We start from the raw sequence: 23,757 nt of genomic DNA, 5'->3' as shown, positions 1-23,757 counted from the left end.
ATATATAGAGTATTTCTAGATTTTATTCCATTGATCTATAAGTCTATGCTTACATTGGTGTCACATTGTCTTGATGCTGTTGCTTTGTGATAAGTTTTGAAATTGGGAAGTCTCAGTCCTCCAACTTTATTCTTTTTCAAGATATTTTGACTATTTTGGGTCCTGTAAGTTTCCATATGAATTTTAAGATCAGCTTGACATTTTTTACAAAGAAGTCAGTGGTATTTTGATAGAGATTGTGTTGAGTCTATAAATCAAGTTGGGGAGTATTGGCATCTTAAAAATATTAAGGCTTCCATTCCATGAACATGAGATAACTTTCCATTTAGATCTTGTTTAATTTCTTTAAGTGATGTTTTATCATTTTCAGAGTATAAGTTTTTAATTTCTTTTGTTAAATGTATATCTAAGTACTTTTTGATGCTACTGTAAGTGGAATTGTTTCCTTAATTCCATTTTCATATTCTTCATTGAGGTAGATAGTAATACAACTCATTTTTGCATACTGACCTCATACTCTGCAAAATTGCTGAACTCATTTATTAGTTCCAATAGTTTTTTTTTTTTAAGGATTACTTAGGTTTTTCTATATAAAATATCGTGTGACATGCAAATAAAGATAGTTTTTTCCAATCTGGATGTCTTTTATTTCATTAATTGTTGCTTAATTGCCTTGGCTACAACCTCCAGTACAATGTTGAGCAGAAGTGGTGAGAATGGAAATGTATATATGTAAATATCCTATCTTTTTGCTTTCAATCTATTTGCATCTTTGAATCTAAAGTGTGCCTCTTGTAGATAGCATGTGGATGAATCTTGTTTTTTAGTTTTTTTCCTAGTGTGATAATCTCTGGCATTTGATTAGATTGTTTGACCCATTTACATTACTATTATTAATAAATTGGATTTACATTTTCCATTTTACTTTTTGTTTTTTACAGTGTCATTTCTTTTTGTTCCTCTCTTGCTCCGTAGTGCTTTCTTTTGCGTTAGTGAAAAAAAATTTAACGTACTATTTTAATTTCTTTCATACATTTTTCACTCCATTTAAAAAAATTATTTCCTTAGTGGTTGCTATAGGGTATACCATATAAATTGTAATTTATCATGATCTGCTTCAGATATATACTAACTTAATTCCAATGGGATATCAACACATTACTCCTAGATACCTGTATTCCCTACTCCTCTCTTTTGTGGTATTGTTATACATATACATCTGTTACAAACCCCAAAATATATTGTTATAATTACTAGTTTATATAATTTAATGTTTTCTAAAGAAGCTGAGAAACGAAAAAAGAGTAAGTATATAATTATACCATTTGTTATATTAACCTCTTATTTACCATTTCTGGTTCTTTTCTTTTGTTTGTGTGAATTTGAATTACTATCTGGTGTCATTTAATGCCTAATACAATTTTTCTCCTACCCAACTCCTTTATGCTACTATTGACAAATATATTTTTATATCTTATAAGCCTAACAACATAATTATATACATATTCTTTCATACAAATCAATTAAGAGAAGAAATATGCATTTATGCTATCTTTTATAATTACATAATTACATTTACTGGTACTTTTTTTTTTAATTGTGGATTTAAATTACTGCCTGGGGACAGCCTGAAAAACTTCCTTTAGTATTTCTTGTAAGGCACGTGTACTAGCAATGAATTTTTTCAGTTTTTGTTTATCAAGGAATGTTTCTATTTTGCCTTCACTTCTGAAAGATAGTTTTTTTTTTGTTTTGTTTTTTTTTTAACATTTTGAATATGCTTCCCATTACCTTCTGGCCTAACTGGTTTAGCTGACTTCCAATCTTGTCTCCCTCTAATCTAGTCACATTGCTGCCAGAATGATATTTTATAACACAAATCTTATTGGGTTCTTCTCTTATTTAAGACAGTTAATGATATCCCTCTTTTCTATAGAATAAATACTGACCTTCCTAGAAAAGCATAGGTCCTGCATGATCTACACCCTGCTTATGCCTGAGCCACATCTCTATTCTAGCCCATGTTCTAGTCATAGTGAACTTCTTCAGATTTTTCCCATACACACAGGCTATTTCATCGGTGCTTTTGCTTCAACTGCTCTCTCTGCCTGGAAACCACCCCCACCCCTCCTACTTCCCGACTGGGAAACTCCTACTCAGCTCTCAACATGAAGCTCAGTCATTGCTTCCTCTAAGAATTCTTTCCTGGCTATTACCTCTTTATTTTGTCCCACTGATCCCTGTGCAGTCTTCTATCAGGGCAATTGAATTGCTCTTAATTATTTATCCACGTATTTATTCTCAACTGTAAGAGCTGCATTAACAGTACCCAACATGCATTAAGTACTTATACTAAGACAGCTATTTCACATTCTTCTCATTCACTCCCACAACTCTATGAAGTCAATATTATTTCTACCTCCATTCTGAAAATAATGAAACAGAGACAGAAGGGTGATCCAGGTTGCTAGATGACTGCTGTTAAGAGTTGAGATTAACACTCTCTTACTCCTGCCCACACTCTTAAACAGCAAATTCTGTGTCTCTCTTGGTGTCAGTTCCTAGTACAGAGTCTGACACATAGTTATGTCCAATATATGCAGGTTGAATGTGGTCTTTTGGTGATGCATTTTTAAAAATTTAAGACTACAAAACAAGGTTTTGAACTGTACTCACCTTTCTTATTTTTATTACCTACTATTTGTTTCTCTATGGTGACTAACTATAGAATCTGTAAGTAAACAAATCCCTTTCCAGTACTCCTGTGATATTCAGGAAGGAGAGAATGTGGAAGATTTTGTCCTATCTTGCATCAATTTTGCCTCTAGTCTGTCTGCATAGAAACAATGATATAGGGGTAGAAAAGGGGACAGGTAGATTTGCAAATTACTTTAGATAAAATAAAAAACAAAACAAAAAACACTGACCATCTCAAAGAATGGTGGAACTGATGGCACCCCCCAGAAACTCCTTTGTGTATCCTTTGCTGTTATTGGTAGGCAAGAAAGAATATCTACTAGAGAAATTAGCCACAGATGGTGGAAGAAGAGTGAAAAAAAAAATATCTTGCTGGATCACTGAGGCCTTCTAGAAAGAAGAAAGGAAATAATAAAAGGTAAATGGACATGAGGTAAAAATTTAACCAGCATGTCATTTTGTGATGTAGGATGTAATGGCCTCAGCATGGTAGAACCCCCTTTTTGGATTTTACTTTGTAGTTCTCTGGGGGCTGCTCCCCTGTAAATTATTAGTACGCTAGCATGTGGGTTCTCATTCATAGAGTCTAAACCAACCTGGTCCCAAGCCAACTCTCAATCCTCAGTGGAGGAAGTTCCCCAATAGTTTTCTCATTGTGCTTCATTCAGTAAAACTGGTCCCAAGCATTAGGAGTTCATGGAGATTGTCCCTGACAACAAAGCATATCCAAAGACTTCTTCCCTTGGCACATTATTTGTGTCACAGACTGAACTAGCATGAGGACCAAAGCAGAACCCAAGGTATGAGTAACGCAAATAAGTCCTAAAACACTGTCAATGGATGTCAATATAGTAAAATTTTCATCTATAACTTGAGGCTGTGGACTTCTGTATTTTTTGGTATGACCAAGTGCTTTACCTGTAGAAACTCATTTGTCTCCTTTGCCTTTTCCTCCCAGCTTCCTCCTTCTTCCTGCTTAGAATAGAGATGTAATGACGAGCTCCTTTGGCCACCTCAAATCTCATGGCCACCACGAGAGTAGAAGCCATGTGTTAAGAATAAAATGTTAGAAGGAACATGGGTTCCTGATGACCATGGACCTACCTTACCAGCCCTAAATCTGTTACACTTCGGACATTTTACATTTATGAGAAAAACAAACCCTTTGTATATTTAAGGCACAATAGTTTTGTGTGTCTGTTTTTAGTAGCTGAATGCAATTTCTAACTGATATAGGGCTTCACATGACGATAAGATGTCACACGCGTGAGGTCCTGCTAAACACAATGTGTGGAATTCAGGCAGAGGGGTTATTAATAGAGCTGACACAATAGCTTTTTCTGAACTTTTGAGCTGTGAGTCAGGGGGGTTTGTCTTATTCTTTAGTGAATAAACCAGTGTGTGTATTGAAGTGTGTACAGTAGAAGACTCCCATTGTTGAAAGGATTGCCTATGGTTTGCCAAAAGCAATCATTTCAGGGTCATGTCGGGTCCTTCAGTATTTACTGAAAGGAAACTCCCTTTGACCATCTCTTTGACTGGATTGCCTGTCAGAGAAATATTGAGGTTTAAACAATCATTGGTTAATTATCACAATGTTTAAAGCAATTATTTGTTAATTGCCATATAAGTTCCTATTATTATAGAAGTTACTCTTTTTGAGTAACCAGGCACTGTGCTAGGTGTCTACATGCATTATATCACTTCCTACTCTTAATAAGATAGGAAGATTAATGTTGAAAGTGCTTACCATGGTTTCCTTCCCTTACCAGCAAAATGAGCTCTTTAACATTTTAATTAATGCCCTAGACCAACTTTTTAATGCGTTTGTTTTATCTAGATTTCTAAAGACTTTTCCTTAATCGACAATTGTAGAGTCCCAGTTGGAAAGATTCAGTATTATTTCCTCAGGGGGCATCAGGCGTGATTAAAATCAGAGACCTTCTCTCTCGCCAACCTTAAATTTGCAGATAATTTTAAACCTTTCACCAAGCCTCTTGTGTTGGTTGTTAAGCCTCAGTTCTGCCTGGCTGGAGGTGTGTGCTTTACTATAGGTGCTGGTGTATACTGGATTAGTCCAAAGACCTGATGATTAATGGAGAAAAACAATAATGGCAGAGTGGGTAATCCCCTACGTGAGAATCGGGCTGTGAACAAGCTTTGACAAATTAACTGAATAATCATAACATAAATGCCCACACACTCCCACACACATACTCACACATGATCTCCCGATCTCATTCTCTAAAAATTCACAATGGGAATCAGGTTTCTTATTGCCTATCTTCTTATATGTCAGCACTATGATTACAGCTACCTTATCTTAAAGAAAGACTTTGAAGAATCTGCCCAGCAGCTATGGTGTTTTCCCGATAATAAGACCTAACTGGAAAATAAGCCCTAGCATGATTTTTTAGGATGATATTCCTTGAACATAAGCCCTAATGTGTCACTTGGAGCAAAATCTAATAAAAGACCCAGTCTTGTTTTCGGGGAAACACGATATTAGGGACTTAATAAATGAATTACTATCACTTTCAGAAAGGAAGTTCTGAAAAAAAATGCTAGCTTGGTGATTTAATTGGACTGGAAGTAACAATTCATAACATCATATGATAATTTCAGCAATGCTACCAGGACTCTCAGTGACCAGAAGAATTGGCAGGGTCCACATTTGTTTGACATTCATTTCTATAAAATAAATTCTCTTTTTCATGAAATACATCTATGCTCCAGTTATATTACTTTCTCAGCTCCAAATCAGGGAAGACAATATCAGTCAGGTGGAAGATGACAAATATTTATTTATAAAATTTTTATGCCACAGAAATGGTTATTAAAAGTAAGTGATATAAAATAAAATAAAACCCCTTGGGCCTAAGTTGGGTGCTTGCCTGCTTCCAACCAAACCGTAAAATGTTGAGCATAGTCACCTGCTTAGAATCTGTTTTTGCTTCTCTCTTTTGAAGTTCAGAGAAACAAACAACTCCAAAGTGAAAACTGGGAATCGAGGAGAGGTGTGCAGAGGTAAAGCTTGGCAAAGAGTTGCACTCGTCCTTCAAAATGAATCAATTAAGGATAGAAACCCACTAGGTGAAATGAAGTGTAACTCTGTGTGCAGTGATTGGATGACACGTTACACCATATTCAGATTTGTTTGTAATAATCTGCAAGATTGTCATGGAAATTGTATATGAGTCACTTTGGATAAGAAGAATGTTCACGTTCTAGGTTGGATGAAAGGACTTAGCAATAAGGCCCTTCCTTTTAGCAGAACTTTCCTTCAAAGAGGCCCACAGTCACAACCATGTCCCTTTTGCACAAAATCACAGAGTATTCTGGAATGCATTGGTACTCACATAACAGGGAACCAGTTCTCCCCTCAGGCATTCCCAGTGGGTAGTTATGTATTTGGGGATGCTGCATCCACTCTTTTAGGTCACTGGGGTTCCAGTTAATGAGTGCATTGAAAGATCAGGATGTTTGGTGTCCTAGAGACCAAAGAATAGGATTATTGAATTAATGTTTCACTTATCATTTGGATGGTTCCATATTTAGAAGATAGTGTCAACCATCAGCAAATGGCACCCCAGTGGCCAAGAAGAGTCAATGGTCTTATAGCACACTTGCCTTGCATTCATTTCTGCAAAAGGTTTTGTCCTTCCCATTGGATACATCTGGGCAATCAAAAGGAGAAAAGCCGTACCTGTAGTATTCATCTCCCACAAAGAAAAGAGTCTTCTGTGCATCCTTCAGATAGACGGCAGCATCTATTCGCTGCACGTACCTGGGGAACCCAAAGTCATAAATAGTCCGAGGAGGACCTTGCATTTGGAATCCTCTTGTTATCCAGTAGTGGGGGCCTGAAAACAGAAATCAAAGTTTACAAAAACTCTGTACCACTTAGCGATGCACTTCACTCATGAGGATTTCTAAGCAGGATCATCAATGGGACTAGTTTCTGAGATATTTTCCATGGCTGCATCCCAGTAGGAGATATCTAACAATTCAATTCAGTAAAAGACTTAAATTAGCCCTGGAGGCATCTCCCAACCACAAATAACACAAAGGGAAACAAAAATGCTCTGGCACAGAAGCAAGGGTATTATTCTCCTCACATTCGGTTCTATGTTGGCTTCTGTTAATTAAAGGCTCTCAAAAGGGTATGCCATGTCACTCGGAACAGAGGTCCTAGGGGGGCAGAGACCAGGTTTCTAGCTCTCTGGGCAGTGTCCCTCAGAATGGAGACTCACCAGCATGAAAGTTTGGCCCTGAGAACTGTTTGATAGTCATTGTCAATCCTGTCATTGTTACAACAGAGTGGGGTGGCATCTCATACCCAGCCTGAGGAGGAGTGGCCGAAACACACTCCGTGATCACTGAAGAAATGCTGGCAGTGCTGCATGTTCCAAACACTCTGGGCACTGTACCCTGCCACTTCTTTTCTTGAGGATCTGTAGGGTACCTTTAAAGAAGTAAGCGGTGCCCCTCTCAGCCACTTCATAAGCTGCATCCACATTGGACATAAGCTGGGGGAAGGAGCTGGTAATGGTGCTGGGCCGGATCCCTGCCATCAGGTGAACCTGCCGACGCCAGAAAATCCTATTGGGCAATTCAAAAGAAATCAAGATCAAGGGTTGATTTAGATCTCAAACTGAACTTGGACTGAAATGTACTGCAAGTCACACTTCAGAGGCCATTGCTAAATGCTTCTTGCCCCTTGTCTTGTTTTGAAGGACAACATAAATTTTTGACCTTAGCAAACAGTTTCTTTTCCCTTTTTATTTTCTTAGCATCTCTACAATCCCCTTTCCTTCATTTATTTAAGGATGGTCAAAATATTGAAGGATATTGCAAGGAAATAACATCAATGATTTACACATTTAAGCTGTGCACGTTCCTATTCAAAACAGCATTTGATATAAATTTCCCTTTCCTTTTCTGACCTTTTAAAAATTAAAAACTCACAAAGATAAGTATGATGCAGATAAACATTATGAATATTATATAAGTGAATCCAAACTTTGTGGTTGGGAGATGCTAATTATTCCCAGTAAAAAAAGCAAAAACGTTAACAATTGTAAATTGTTGTGTTGCCTATTTCTCTATCTATTGAAAGTGTTTGTATCTTTGACCCTGATGGTTAATTAACAGAAAATCTGGTAAGAGACAAATCAACTTAAGGTTTAACAACTCATGCATCAACTTACCCAATATTATTTCCATACTATTATGACAGTATACACAAGGGCTGTGGGCTGAAACTCTTAATGTAAATATGGTTCAGTTTGATTTTTGCAGACAAAAATAGTTTTATAAAATACAGATAGTTGACTTGACTCCATAGAAGCTAGAATCGGTACAGAAAATTATTTGTGGATGAGGAAACTGTAATAAAGTTTTAACATTTAACTTTCCATGTACAGTGGTACCTTGGTTTTCGAACGTCTCCATTGACAGACATTTTGGTTTATGAATGCCATAAACCCGGAAGTAAATGCTCAGAAGTCGAACATGTCACGCGGTTTCCCCTGAGTGCAAGATCCTGAGGCCCAGCTGTCTGCTGTTTTTGAATGTTTCAGAACTCATGGATTACGTTTGAAAACCAAGGTACCACTGTAGTTTGTTTAGGAACTCCTCGAATCTTATGTTGAATTTTCCTAGTCAGTTAATTTAACAAATATTTATGGAACATTGAGAATAAAACATTGAACAAGACCCAGGCCCTGCTCTCAAGGAGCTTACAATCTAGTAGTAGAGACAGATGAGTAATTAGGCAATTCTAATTTAGAGTGATCAGTTCTACAAAGAGTAAAGTTCAGAATATTCTGGGAACACACAGGAGGGATACCCCATTGCACTTGGGGGTTTGGTGAAGGCATCCCAGATGAGGCAACTTAAGCCGATGATGAAATATAAGAGTGAGCTATACTGGGAAGAGAAAAATATCTCTTCATGTTTCCTAAGTGGCATCATGATGCAGAAGGAAAAAGCACACTGTGTTTTGGAAGGTGTATGCTGACCAGCATCTCCAAACCACAGTTTCATCATCTCTTAAATGCAAATAATAATACCTGGCTTATCTCATGAGATCATTCTGAGGATCAGCTGAGATAATGCATATGAAACTGCATTGTAAACATATTATATTTTATAATTATAAAAATTATTACTTGCCTAGGCCTTAACTACTCACTAACTGGGCACATACATAGACCATACACAGGTGGCAGGAGTTCATTTAGGGTACATTGCTTCACCCTAGGCCCTACACATCACAGGTTTGTCTAGGACATATGTATTACTAGAAGAAAAACTGAGACCCACAAAGGCTGATGGTCCCAAATTTCACCTGGTGGTTAGGGGGAGACAGACCTGAATCAGACTGCAGCTGTCTTGATTTTCATCACGTACCCTATCCCAACAACTTGCTCATTCTCAGCCTTGTGATCTTTGGTTTTTCTTTGTTTATAACTTGACCTCTTGTCCAATCCGACTTAGGTTTTTCTGAAGGCTAGGTCTAATTGGCTTTTCTTCTCCTTTTTCTCTACCACCACAAAATGAGCACCGGTTTGAGCATCCAGAAAAATCCGGTCATGAAAATAAACAGATCACGTCAATTGTCCATACTCTGATCTTTGCTGAAGAAGGCGAAACTGGACTAATTGGGAACTTGATGAGGAATGAGTTCAATTCAATACATAGTTCTGAAATGCTAAGCCATTGTGCTCGCTGCTCACTAACATGAAGTGTGCATTTCAGGGGATTATAATGGTGGGGATGAGGAAGTGGGGAAAGCGGGCAAGGGGAGCAGCAGATACATCCTCTGATAACTAGGCTCTCTCTGCATTACGTCTCTAATGAGGTACAGCTGACTTTCTCCCTGAGCACCCTAAAGCTGGGATGTATTTTCTTTCATTTCTCATTTAAAAATCAACAAGTGACTCCAGGCAAAATTGAACCCCATCTCTTATTTGAAGTTATAAGACACTGATGTCCCAAATGACTCAATAGGAGAGGTAGTAAAGTGTAGTGATTAAAGGGGGGTTGGGTGAGAAAGGGGAAGGTGAAGGAGTACAAATTGGTAGTTACAAAATAGTCATGGGGATGTAAAATATAACATAAGAAATATAGTCAATAACAGTGTAATAACTATGTATGGTGTCAGATAGGTACTAGATTTATCAGGGTGATCACTTTGTAAGTTATATAAATATCTAATCACTATGTTGTGTATCTGAAACTAATATAATATTGTATGTCAACTGTAATTGAAAAACAAAAAACGTATTTAAAAAAGACTGCAGGTAAACTAAAAAGGTACTTTTCTAACTTTTTACTGGTGGTAGAATCTTAAATTTCTTACTAAGTAAAGCCTGGTTTAGGATACTGTGGGTATTGTGAGGATTCAATTAAGGTAGAGTAGTCATTCTAAACAAGAGTGATTTTGTGCCCCAGGGAACACTTGGCAATGTCCGGTGACATCTTTGGTGTCACAACTGGGGCTGGGCAGTGCTAATGGAGTCTAATGGGTGGAGGCCATGGATGCTGCTATATGTCCTACAGTACACAGCCCCTCACAACAAAGACTGATCTGGTGCAAAACAGCAGTAGTGCCAAAGTTGAGAAACCCTGGTTTAAACACTGTTATGACCTAATGTACACATTGTATCATAAGGTAGAAATAAACACTCTCTATCACTTATATAAAGTAACACAAATTCCACAAGGAACCTACAATCATGAAGATTTTCAGTACACTCACTAATGAAGAAAAATTATGTCCGGTGGGTAATAAAGCAATGAAACACATATGCGAAGGATTTACAACCTTAGAGCTAGAGACTACAATAATAAATGAATTAAAGTTGATAAAAAAGGTGATAGTAAGTAACCTCATAATATGTCTGTAAATGGATTTAAAATATAAGCCAAAAAATAGATAGATAAATAAATAAATAAAATCTATGAGCTTGTTGGAAAAGAACAGCTGCAGGATGTATTGTAACCAGTAGTGAAAATAGATAAACAGATTCTATTAACAGTCTAATCTGATCTTTGCTAACGAAGGCAAAACAATGGAACTCATTGATATTATAGACCAGCTGATTAGATATTAGCTGCACTAATTTGTATACCCAGGAACCAACACTGTGCTTGGCACATAGTCAGGGCTCAATAAGTATTTGTTGGCAAAATGCATGGGTGCCAGAGGGTTGAGGGGAAATTATTTGATCATCGATTTTCATATTCTCTGAAGTTTGCATTCTTTTTTACTGAAGAACAGCGACTACTTCATCAAGTTTGAGATTAGATCACTGATAACCTTTACCTGGCTTCTTGTAGCTCTTTGCCTGTTCTGTGTAGTCCTTGGGGCCAAGGTCATGTATTATCCATCTTTTTATCCTCAGTTTAGCATAGTGCCTGGCACATTGAGGGACTTGACCCACGTTTGTTAAACTTTTGTTCTTTTTTTGTTACACCCAACCATGTTTGCTTGCCCCCTTCCTAAGCTGATCCCATTAGCCTTTCATTTTCAGGAGATGCCTTCACCTCCTATTGGCTGGACTGTCAAGAAACTTCAGCAAGAGCTGAATGGGCAATTCGTTTTCCATCCTCTTCACTCCTTTCCTTTCCTTGACTTTGTCTTTCTCTGTCATCTTGTTCCCTACTTTCAGGGGGAAGAGGTGTCTTTCTTCTTTCTGTCTTTTTGATGCTCACAATTGAACTGCTGCTCCTGTCCCCTGAGACCGGGCAATGTCGTGCAATAAGAGAAGAAAGGGGTGCTTGAAACCTTGTTTTATCATTGGATATGTGACTTCATATGAGTCACTTAATTTTTCTGAGACTCAATTTCCTTTTGTCAAATAAGAGTAAGAACATTAATACTTCAAAGTATCAGTTGAGATAATGCATATGAAGCATTCTATAAACTCTGGACTATTTTTACAATTAGTTTTAGATACTTAAAAGAGACTTATTTTCACTCTACAAATGTATTAATTGATGATATGTAAAACTTAAACTTAGAGTTTATCAATACAACTAAGTTTCTTTCTAAATTTGTCTCCCAGATATAAAATATTTCTGTCACTGGAAACTTTGAAGTATAGGCTGTCACATCATTGGCTGAGAAGCCATTCCTTTGGAGGGGTTCACTAACCAGTGTTGTTTTTATTAGAATACTTTAGAGGCCAAGAAATCAACCATGTATCATCCATCTCGCTGAGTCCAAGCAAAATACAGCTTATAAAATTAAAAACTCACGGTGAGACAGTGGTGTGGATTAAAAATAGTCAAAGCATATTACTCTTAAATTAAGTATTTGTACCCATCTGAGAAGACAATGGGGATCTATATTTATAAGCCCTAACCTGTGAAGATGTAAAGAGCCCCATTCTCAGCCAGAAGGAGGGAGTTCAGCAGAAATAACAGTGAGTCAGGTATCTTAGTATACCTTCTGCCTCTTTGTCTGAATTCTTAATACATAACAGAGAATTGGCCTAAGTAAATACAATGCCATTTGTTTACTTTCAGTGACGCAACCTTGTAGAAAAGACACATCTCCAAGGAGACTGTGAAGGAGGAAGACTTCCTCTTCAGTTGTACTGGCTATCCTCAAGCCCATGGAATCGCAGGAAATGCTAGATTCCAAGCATAATACCTAATCGTAGTGGTTATTGAGTTTACTGTCCTTCCTTCCCACAGTGCTTTGCATTTCTTTTTTTTTTTTTTCCTACTGGTTCCATTTCATGTCGTCAAATATGTCCAGGTATTACCCATCTTGAAAAATCTTCATTTGACCCTGCCTCCTCTTCCAGCTGTTATCTTGACTTAACTCTTTTGTTATCAACAAAATTCTCAAATAAATGATCTATGGCTACCATCTCCATTTGCTCCTCACCAGTTGTTCTCTCACTGCCCGTGATCTTCCTTCCTCACTACTCCACTGAAACTACATCCCTTATTTATCCTGGCCGATCAGTCACTTTTCTTCAGTTCTCAATCTGGTGACCTGGGGCAGCATTTCCTCTCTTCTTTACTTAAATAAAAAGATAAGCCTTTTTTCTCTGATTTTTTTTGGGTTCCACAACAGGGATTCTGTCTCTGATGCCAAATAGACCTAGGTTAAAATTCCAGCTGGGATAATAGCAGTGTGGAGTAAATGAGGAAACGTCTGGAAAGTGCTTATCATAATACACAGCACACTGCAAATGATCATGAAATGTCAGTTATTATTATTGTTATTATTATTAATTTTCACATCCTTTAACTGCCTCCTCCCTGTGGGAGATTCCATAACCTATGAAGCCTTCAGCTGTGGCCCTTCCTCTGAGCACGAGCTTATTTCTATAAAACCCCACTAGAATCATCATCACCTGGAATTCGACACATCTAACTAAAATTGAGTGTTTCTTTATGTGCCCCAAAAATCTTGATTTTCCTATCTATGTGAATGACGATGCTACTTTTGACTCTTTCTTTTCCATTGTTTCCTCACCAAATTAGTGCCCAAGTCCTGCTGGTGACTCCTTCTGAATGCCTTTTTCATCCATCCTTCTCTTCAACTCCTACTTGTATACCTTTAAAAATGTCTTTCTTTGCGTTCTAATCTAAGATACAGAACATCTTTCAATGATGGTAAAGTAGTGATGTGACAGTAGTGATTGATAGTTTTTTTGTTTTTGTTTTTTAACTAAAGAATCCTATTTTGAGAATAAAAGAGAATGCGCAGAAGCCGATCAGACATTTTTGGGAAACTTAGATAGTCTAACATCCGGCTCCTTGTGCCTGTTTACCTGTCCGGCAGGCCAAGGTCCCAGGGGCACAGGAGCAGCCCTGAGTGCTTTTTCTACTAACCAAATAAATACCAGGCAAAAGAAATAAGTTCACTTAAGCCAAAATTCAGTGCTTCTCTTGGTAGTCCCATTGCATAGTCAGGAGGCTTTCTATATTTGTGATAGGATGGAATCGGGACTGGGAGGTTGCAGTGGAGGGTCTGCTGGGCTGAGAGAGACCTGGGCTTAGGTCTCCTGTCTCTAAAACGAAGAATTTGGACATGATCAACCTTTAAACTTATTCCATTTGTAAAATGCTAATTGTGATATTCTTGATTTTAGCCTTAAAATGATAGTGTGCAAAATTCAGGATAATCTGAGAGATGCAAATATAATTTTGGTATGGCTGTAATTCAATCATTGCCCTCTTCTCTTCCTTAAGTGCCTGAGGACATCTGGGATAGTCTCAATATTTGGAATATTTATTATAATATTTGGAATATTTGAAATATAATATTTGGAAATATTTATTATAATATTTGGAAATTTATATAAAGAAGAAACGTATGGGAATTATATATATATATATATATATATATATATATATATATATATATATATATGTCATATATATATATGACTTTCAGCTTATTATAGCTGAAGTTTATTTCTCTTCAAGCAGAACATTTGAATGTACTGATGTTCCTTTATTCACTATGGAGCTATGTAACAATCTCACGGTGACTTTAAAAGGTACTGCATTCCATCTTGCTTTGGAAAAAAAATCATGTGGTTATTACATCCACAGTTTGAAATATCTCATCAACAGGTTATTGTTGGTGATGGGGAATTCCAGGCTTGCGGGTAGGAGGGAACAGACTGGGAGCCCTTTCATAATGGCCCCCAGCTTGCCATTGTAGCTGTGACTTGAAAGAATTCTTTGTTCTTTGTCCAGGCTTAGCAAGCACTTTGGGACGTTTGGTGACAGCCAGTAGGGGATCAGAGCTTTAGAGTCATGGAATTCTAGCTCTGGAGGTGGTAGAGCAGGGCAGGGAGGAGCACAGGCCCTGCCACCGTGCAGGTGTGAGTCCTCACTAGCAATGTGTTCTTGAACAAGTTGCTTATCCTTTCTGTGTCTTATAAAAAGAGAATAATAATTCATACCTCACAGGGCCATTGCAAAGATTTGATAACAAAGTGTTTAGATAGTAACTACTGAGCACTCTGAAGTCACTATTCATGTCACACAACACCTCATTTTAAAATGGAGGAAGAGAAATTCAAGGTCCCATGGCAAGTCACTGGTAAATCCAGAAGGGGACCACTCCTGACTCCCTGTCCTCCTTCTAGCATTTCCTAGTTTTTTGGAATTACCTGCCCTATCACAGCAGCTCATCAAATCTGACAGAAGAGATGAGAAGGTGATGACTCAGCAGGTACATGTCAGTCAACCATCTGTCTTTCCCTAATCCCTCCCTACCACACATTTCTAAATGTCCCTTGCATCTATGCCTCCCTTTCTATTCTGTTATCATCTTTAGTATTTATAGTCAAGACTTTGTCAAAAGATGTATCTACTTCAAATAGTCATTAGTAATTGCTAAATGCTCATAGTTTGATAGAGCGTTTTTAAACATTGTTTTTTTTCTTTTTAAGAACACATGGAAGGGCGTAATATCTTTGACTGCACTGTTTCCTTTGCACCTATCATAACCACTGATATTTTTCAAAAGAATAATCTACATGCTACACTGTGGATAGCACCTTCTTTCTCGATCACTCAGTGAGTGCTGCAGGCACCTGGCTGGGCAATGTAAACTCTACAACCTTATCCCTCAGATGAAGTCAACATTACTTATCACGCTGCTCCAGACTCCTCCTGCTCTGTGGCTAGCCAGTCACTTCTGGGTCAACGCTAGCAATTCTGTTTCAGTTTACTTTTGGTAATAATCAACAAACAGAAAGTCAATAATCGAGGAGTCTTATCAAAAAAAAATCAATCAAAATAAATAACAATAAAAAATGCCTCAAGTATCTAAGACTTCATCCATTGTACATATTTTTGATTCCCAAATATTTATGGAGAACTCACCACGTGTTTGGCACATTACTTGTCCAGGGTCACTTGATCAGTAAGAAGCACGGTCACGATTTAAACCAACTTAGCCTGATGCTAAAGCCTGAGTTTCTGGGCTCAGCTCTATTTTGCCTTTGAAAAGCAGATGACCATCCATTGTTAAAGATTTAGTTTAAGATGTTCTTAATTTTTTTAAAATTAGGAATAATATAGATGTTCATAAGGATGGGATCAGTTAACTAAGTAATGCTATGTCTATTCACTGAAATATATATACATATATAACTTAGAGATAAAATTAAAATTCATTGACATGGAAAAATGAGATACTGTTGAGTGAAAAAAAAAGTTACCAATTATTTTCTTCCCACTTGTAGGACAACCTCGCTGTTTTAAGTCGCTCTTGGGCTTACCGGTCCTTGAAGAACAGGAGCTCCTTCCCCAGCATTGTCACTGCATCAAAGGATGAGCTGGAGTCACAGAGGTCGGGGTTGGACGGAGTATGAGGAGGCACGTGGGGCACAGTGGGCTTTCCTGGAAATGTTTTCCGAGGTCCTAGGATTCAAAGTGACTTGGTCAGATGGTGCCAGGAATCTAGCGTCTGTACACTCCTGCTCCAGAGACCCACTTTCATTGTATTTCACAAGGTGATGAAGAGCACAGCTGTTGATGGCAGGCAGACCGGGGTTTGAATTCCGGCTTCACTAGTGACTGAGTTGTGTGATAAACAGGCAAATAACTTCACCCCTCAAAGCCTCATTTTCCTTATTAGCAAAATGGGTGGGGCAATAATAGTACCTACCTCAGGTTTTGATGAGAATTCAATACTGCCTGAAAAGCACTTACGTAGGTGAGTGCTTGGCACATAGTAGTAAATGTTCAAAGACTGGTAGCTATTATTTTATAATCATACACAACTTCTTTGATAGCTATACCAGTACATGTTCCAAATTGGAAATGTGTTCTTAAAGTTGCCACTGATCGTTTCATTGTAACTAATTTCTTTGTTCTCTATAAGATTGAATGATTCTTCTGTGTTTTTGTATAATTTTCATCCACTTTAGGGCATCCTGCCCTGTGAGACACCCAGGAAAGACTGAGAATTCTTGTGGCATTGAAATACACTGAAGGTGTTTATTTAAACACAGCTTCTGGTGGATCCTCTTGTAAAGCACGGGCTGACTCCTTAGGAGAGCTGCTCGTGAGTTTTCATCCCTCACTCTGTGTTCCTGAGGACTAGCCTGTTTCCCCGAAAATAGACCTAGCCGGACAGCAGGGCAATCAGCTCTAATGCGTCTTTTGGAGCAAAAATTAATATAAGACCCGGTATTCTATTCTATTCTATTCTATTCTATTCTATTCTATTCTATTCTATTCTATTCTATTCTATTCTATTCTATTCTATTCTATTCTATTCTTAAACACCTGGCCTTATATTATAGTAAAATCAGACTGGGTCTTATATTAATTTTTGCTCCAAAAGATGCATTAGAGCTGATTGTCCAGCTAGGCCTTATTTTTTGGGAAACACGGTATCTGCCAGCTGTAGAAATGACCTGGGGCTGCCTGAGCCATTGCCCCTCACAAGTCCCTGCACTTGATCAAGTCTTGTAACCAGAGATGAAGATCAGGGAAGGAGTGAGGCACAGGACAGGCCCACTAAGGGTGAGAGAGGGGTGAGATCAGGGCTGAGTAGGGTCAGCAGTGAGGTGAAGATCAGAGATCAGGTGAGGCTTTGGGAAAAGATCAGAAACTGGAAATTGGGTAGATTGGAAATGTATTACTTTTATTTTGGACATTTACTATGTGCCAAGCACTCTGCTAAGGGTCAGAGGTGGCAAGGTGGTCAGACATGGGTGAGGGGTATGCTCCTGGCAACACAAAACTATGTTTTCATACTTTGTTCACCTGTGCAAAAATGGCCATGTCAAAAGATAGGCTTCAGCTCCTGGCTGAGTGACCATCGCCATGAGGATGGTGGTGCATTTCCAGTGCATAATGACCTGTAAAGGGCAGGCAAGTATTTAGACTTGGCTGCTCATGTGAATTGCTTCCCTGCCCCTGGGAGCTCTGGAGTCATGTTTGAAAAATGGAGACGTGCACAGTATTTATTTTGTCACTCAAGGGTGGAGCAGAACTATCACCTACCCTCTGAAAGTGGGTAGAACTGGCTGAACACTTATCTGGAGAAAATTTGTCTTTTATGCCTCAACTGCAATATGACTGTTTGCAGATGCGTGTGCCCATTTCTAAACAGCCAGATGGGCTGGTCTAAATGCAGAAAGGTGTGGGGGATCTGGCTCTCCAGGCCCTTTTCTAGGCTGAGAAGATGAGGAGAGGCTCCAACAAGTAAAGGCTGAAAGCCAGGCTCTGAAGCTTATGGGAAAATCAGTTTATAGATGTTTCTGGCCTTTCATCCATTAAAGAAAAAGTGTCAAGGTCTAAGGATGTATCAAGATTCCTTCTCGTGGATTAATAGATTTGTCTTTCTGTTAAGTTAGATGAGATATAGAGTTTCTAATAATCCTCTCTTATCTTTAAAAGAATGTCAACACGAGATAATTTTGAATATTTTGTGATGTTCACTGTCTTTGAGCCTCAGCTTTCTCAGCTATCAAATGAAATCACTGCACACCCCACAAGATGGTCATGAAGACAGTGTAGGATAACGCATATGACATGTTTTATAAACTGCAGATTGTCTGTCCAACTGAGTGGTGTAGTTATTATCATCATCATAATTGCTGTTTTTAGTAAAATAAGGTCACTTATCTGCAAATAGGTAAGTACCATAAATATGAACTATAAAATATATCCATCCTGTCCCGATGTCTAAATCCTGATGTACATTTAAAAAACAGACAAATGATTGTATTTTCTATGGCTGTTGAGGGACCAATATGCTGTGGAGGAGAGAGGTAAAATTTAACTGCACATCTTAGAAGAGAGCAATGTTCACATCTGGTAAATAAGCTCTTCATAAGAGGCACAGTTGGGGTTGTGGTCTCTAGCTGCATCTTTACCTCTGCAGGTTAACTCCTGGCAAAGTATACTTTCTCTAAGTTGGAGACTGAATGCCTGGTACTTTCAGGGTTAGTCATCAGAGAAGTATAGTGATTGTACCATACAATGCCTGGATCCCTTTCACGTCATCCTTGGGGAGGTGGAATCCATAGGGATGCTGGTACTTATAAGTTGGGTACATCAGTGCTGAGGGGTCTGTGGAATGGGCCAGGCCCAGTGCATGGCCAAATTCATGAGCAGCAACGGTGAATAAATTGAAACCTAGATAATATGAGAGAGAAAAAGACAACATCAACACAGGGTTTTATTTTCCACATCTTGTCTTTACAGGAGACTTTATGCCCAAATCACAATTAACTCATTTTCTTTTCATGCTGGGTTAGTCAAAGGTTGGTAGGTTATTCTGGCACTCAGCTTTGCTAGCTTTAGTTCTTTCCCCTTTGGCTAGAAGGGGCTTGAGGTTGGAAGAATGGAAATGTAAGTCAACTCATTTTGTTCATTGTCAGTGATGCTTAGTAGATTGATAAAAATGGGTCTAATTAGAGCTAATAGTGGCAAAATGATAAGAGTGGCAATAATAGGTAGACTTAGGCCACAAATGCTTTACTAGTTCTCTGCTATTACAGGCTACTTTTTATCCACACGTGTCACACTGAAGATTTCCAGACAACATGCATGATATTCTGGAACTTTTATACCCAGCCCCATCATACTTTTTGGGAAAGTACTGATTTCCTCAGGTCATTTCTGAATGTAGCCTATTTCCAAGTACAAGTAAGAAACAATAAATACTATGTAGCTGACTAAAAAGAGCTGTGTGTTGAGGAGGGGATTGTTACTTTTTGAGATTATATGCTATGAACCAGAGATCAGACAAGTCTATAGCACGACTGAGGGTGGGCTTTTCCCTTATGGTGTTCCCTTTCAGATTTTTGGATTTTTGGCTTACTTGTTTTTCCTAGCCAGCCCCCCTAGTTAAAGGGTGGCTTGGGACGTTGAACCTCAAGGTTTCATGATGGAGGCCCAGAAGAAGGTACAATATTTTCCAGGTTATGGTGAATTGTGCATATATACCATTCATTCCCATAGTCCACTTCTCAGCATTGTCGAAATGTGTATCTCCTCCCAGGCCTTCTCCAGGTGCAAATGCATGGGCTAAAGTCCCTCGAGGCCCATCAAATGGGTAGGAATCCCCGTGATCTAAACAAGTCGGGAGAAATGCCAACAGCATTTAGTCCTTCCAGCAATTTGGAGGGATATATAACATTACAGGGAATGGACAACTTTTTGAATAGCACTGACACTTCTCATACAAATAGATTTTCAATATTGATTTTTTTTTTTTATAATAAGAAGTTCAATGTCAATGAGTAATCTATCAATTTGGAAAATCAAAAGTGCTATTTTTGTACTTCAAAGATAGGAAGCATTAAAAATTTAAAAAAATGTCCTTCTGTTATTGTTTTTTATTGCTATGGCTTTAATTGACATGTTGCATACTGTGAATTATGCCTATTCCATAGATTACAAAAGGAGAGAGCACAGATGACTGGAAGGTGACGGGTAGTGAACGTGCTGGCAGAATACAGCTTTCAACATATGATTCAGCTAAGACAGTAACAGCAAATTGAGTAAATAAGCATGTGCTTTGTGTTTCTATAGCACGAGACAATATAATACAACTTAAGGAAGTCTCAAAAAAATTTCTCTGTAATTTTGACATACTTTCATGTGTAAAAGTCATGAAAGTAATAAAGGTATATATAAAATCCTAACTTTCAAAGTTTTATATATTTTTGTTTTATTATCTGTATTTCATTAACACTTCATTTCTACAGTAATAGGAAAGGAGGAAGAATAAAGTGAGGGATGGTACGGAAGCTACATTTCAAAGTTTTTTTAGGACTTTAGTGAGGATGCCTTGTTTTAATAAAAACCAACAAAACAATGTTTTGGTGTTTTATTCCCCAGGTTTAGGTGCAGTGCAGTTTAATCAGCTTGCATGCCCTGAGGCATCTAGTGAAATGGCAGTGTGGTCCTTAGTCAGCTTGTGTTTTAGGGGACAGGGCCCAACTGTGAAAGATCAAGGGAGCTCTGGATGTTAACCCCATGGCCCCCAAAGCTGCCCTGAGCCATACTATGGTGGCCTTGATCCTCTGGTTGACCAGGACGCACCATGGGCCGTCTCTAAAGGATTCAGACTCAGGACTTGCTTGATCTTCTCTCTCCTAGCTTCTAAGCATGTTTTCCCCCAGTGACATCAGATAAAAATTACAATCAAGACTTGAAATAACAGGGACACTTAGAAATGTTATCCTTGGATGGTTAACTTGACTATTAGGAAGCTAAGAAGAGAAAGTAATTTCACGGCCTTTCCTTTGTTGTCTAACTAGAACTGTTTCTCTGCAAAAGGCTCAGAGTGTTCCACCAACCCTGTGTAAAGTTGTGCTTCTATTGCTTACCAGGGCGAGTGGGGGATGGAGAAAAAGTGGGCACATTGGGGGCAGACCTGGTCATTCCCAAAGCAGTCTGTCTGCTAGTGGAGGCAAGATAGCAACGCCACTGCCCACCCATTGCTGCAGGGGAAAAGCTGTCAGGGCCACTGGAATTTACTTCCTTCAGTGAAGATTCAAGGTTGGAGATTCTTGGGTATTATGGAAGGGTGTATATAGCAATGAACAACACCATGGATGTGGCATGCGGTCCTATGTCCTCCCAGCCAATGGGAAAGCTAAATATGACAGAATCTATCCCTAATGGGGCAAACCATGATGAAAATTGGTTATATCGCACCCATTCTACAGCTCAGGCTAAGGATGACAAGAAATGCCGAGAACTCCTCTGGTTCTATTTTCTGGCCGGATAAGTCATGACTTGCCATGATCTTGGCCTCCGCCCATCACAGCACTCTGTGAAGGACTGTGCTGATCACTTGGATTAAATATTGTGGAACAAAAAGTATTGGAACATTTCTCCTCTGGATTAGTAGACAAAATCCAAGAAGCACCACAGTACCTCCTGTTTCAAAAGATATCATAATATCGGCTTCTCCTGAGTTGATTCTCACAAAGTTCAGAGGGACGGCACTACTCCAGGCCTGTAAAGCCATCTCAATAGCTTTGTCCACGTCAGCAGAAGGCATAGAAGATGTGTATTTGGATACTCTGTGAAAACAGAAGGGACATGTTATTCTTTCAGTAAATGCTCCTCAGTGAAGAAACCAAAAATTATGCTGTCTATATTAAAAATGAAAATATTTAACATAAATCTATAATTTAGATTTTTTTCTCCAAAACAACGATTCTTATTTTGTTTCCATATTTGTTAAATTACTGAAACATGTGAAACAGTAAGAAAAACAGAGTGGAGAAATGAAAGAGATGAGATAATCAGATGCCGAAACAGTTTGGCTTTCACTGTTATTAGATTATCACTAATTTTAAAGAATATGTGCTCGTTTCGGCAGCACACATAATTTTAAAGAATAATACCTTGTGTAACTTTACAAGTACCAAGAAGTCCATTTTACCTAATGTGGTTTTAACTGAGAAGGGATCTCTTTTTCCTCATAAGGGACTGAAAATTTTCAGTTTTTAAAAATAAAAATGTGGAGTTTTGTAGTTTTATTCTGATTCAAAGGTCATTAGGATTTCCCCAGGGTCACGGGGGAAAGTTTTTTCTTAAAATAATACATTTCTTAAAGAGGAAATGCTAGCTTTAAACAAGGATGCTCCCTTGTTCAGAAAAAGTCTCGTCTTTCATCAAGTCCTGATGTGACAATGACATCTACAGGCAGAAAAGTATAGAGGTTTTTTGTTTGTTTGTTTGTTTGTTTGTTTGTTTTTGACAAACAGGTAAAGAGAGAGAGTTAGTTGGTGGTCCTCTAAGACATCCTCCTCTGGAGTCTAGGGGCTGGCAGCATGTGAAGGAAAGGCTGGAGAGAGGAATTTCACTGGGGATTTTGGGCTGAGATGGAATAATGGATGCAGAGTGAGAAGCCAGGTCTGTGACAGCCAACCTGGAGAGCAGGACCCAGCCTACTTTCTCTCTTTCTCCAGCTACTAGTCCAGTACTTTGCATATAACAGGTATTTAGCAAATATACTTGATAAATAGATGAATTAATGAATAAAAGCTAGTGGTTTTTAGGACCTACTCACTGATTCTCAAATTTTAGAACCTGTATTATCTACCTAGGGAGATTTTAAAATGCACATGTGTGACCTAGAAATCTGCATTTGAACAAGTATCCTAGGTTATTCTGAGGCAGTTGGTACAATTTCAACCAGAAACCAACAGAGGTAATCCTAGGGGCCCCACAGGAAGAGACCATGTCCCACAGAGAGGATGGTAAATAGCTCTACTCAGCATTGGAGAGGGAAGGAACAAGATCTTTAACTCCAGGGGTTAGGGCCAAGATGAGAGAACTACAATGTTGAGAGGAGAAACCAGACAGGCCCTTAAGGGACCATTTAGTGCTTTCAAAATATGCCAAGCCCACTGTATAACATGAATCTGTGGTTTATCATGATTCTACGTAGTTAGTACCTTGAAATTCCCTCACATTATAGATGAGTCAGCGTATCTTTGAGCTGACAGCGTGCTGGGTTGGAGAAGACAGAGACAGAAAGGAAGAGCATCAGAAAAGAATGGAGAGAAGTCCTGACCCACAGTCTACAGACTGATAATAGTGATAATAGCTACTATTCTTTGAACACATACGAAGGGCTAGACACTGTTCTGAGCAGTTTTTAATGTGATGTGCCATCGAATCCTTACAACACTTAGGAGTTAATAATAATGATCTGCATTTTATGATTAGGCAGGATTTGAGCCCAGTTCTATCTGACTTCAAAGCTGATGCACTTAAGCACCAGGATATATATTGTTTGTTTTTTTTTTTTTCTTTCTAATTTTGTCTTTTTAAATCCTCTGTTATAAGAAGTTATTCGGGGATCTAGTATCTACATAGACAGTGTGCTAAGACAGACTCTCCTGAGGCGGCAGGGAAGTTGCTCAAGAGCAAGAGTGGATGGGCAGTGTGAGTGGGTTGAGAGGGTTTTGGGGCTGCCTAACTTATTATAAGAATATTGTACTTCTCCAGGTCCCAAATTATCCTGATCTATGAAACTTGTCTTTGCTGTGCATACTCACAGACCAAAATTTTGTGATACAGTTTTAA

General features: G+C 38.4%; 1 protein-coding gene across 1 annotated transcript in view; it reads right to left on the bottom strand.

The window, feature by feature from the left end:
* Positions 1–23,757, bottom strand: part of MMP20 (matrix metallopeptidase 20) — a 37,963-nt gene that overhangs the window by 6,199 nt on the left and 8,007 nt on the right. Inside the window, exons 3-8 of the mRNA XM_019712680.3 lie at positions 21,592–21,740; positions 19,651–19,776; positions 18,676–18,837; positions 15,966–16,107; positions 7,163–7,299; positions 6,404–6,560 (exon numbers count right to left, since the gene is read on the bottom strand). Of these exons, the coding sequence (XP_019568239.1) occupies positions 6,404–6,560; positions 7,163–7,299; positions 15,966–16,107; positions 18,676–18,837; positions 19,651–19,776; positions 21,592–21,740 (873 nt within the window). The remainder of the gene's footprint in view (positions 1–6,403; positions 6,561–7,162; positions 7,300–15,965; positions 16,108–18,675; positions 18,838–19,650; positions 19,777–21,591; positions 21,741–23,757) is intronic.

The sequence above is a fragment of the Rhinolophus sinicus genome, chromosome 14 (genome assembly GCF_057876585.1).
Source record: "Rhinolophus sinicus isolate RSI-liver-muscle chromosome 14, RSI-T2T, whole genome shotgun sequence".
Classification (NCBI taxonomy): domain Eukaryota; kingdom Metazoa; phylum Chordata; class Mammalia; order Chiroptera; family Rhinolophidae; genus Rhinolophus; species Rhinolophus sinicus.
This window is presented reverse-complemented; position numbering and strand designations above follow the sequence as displayed.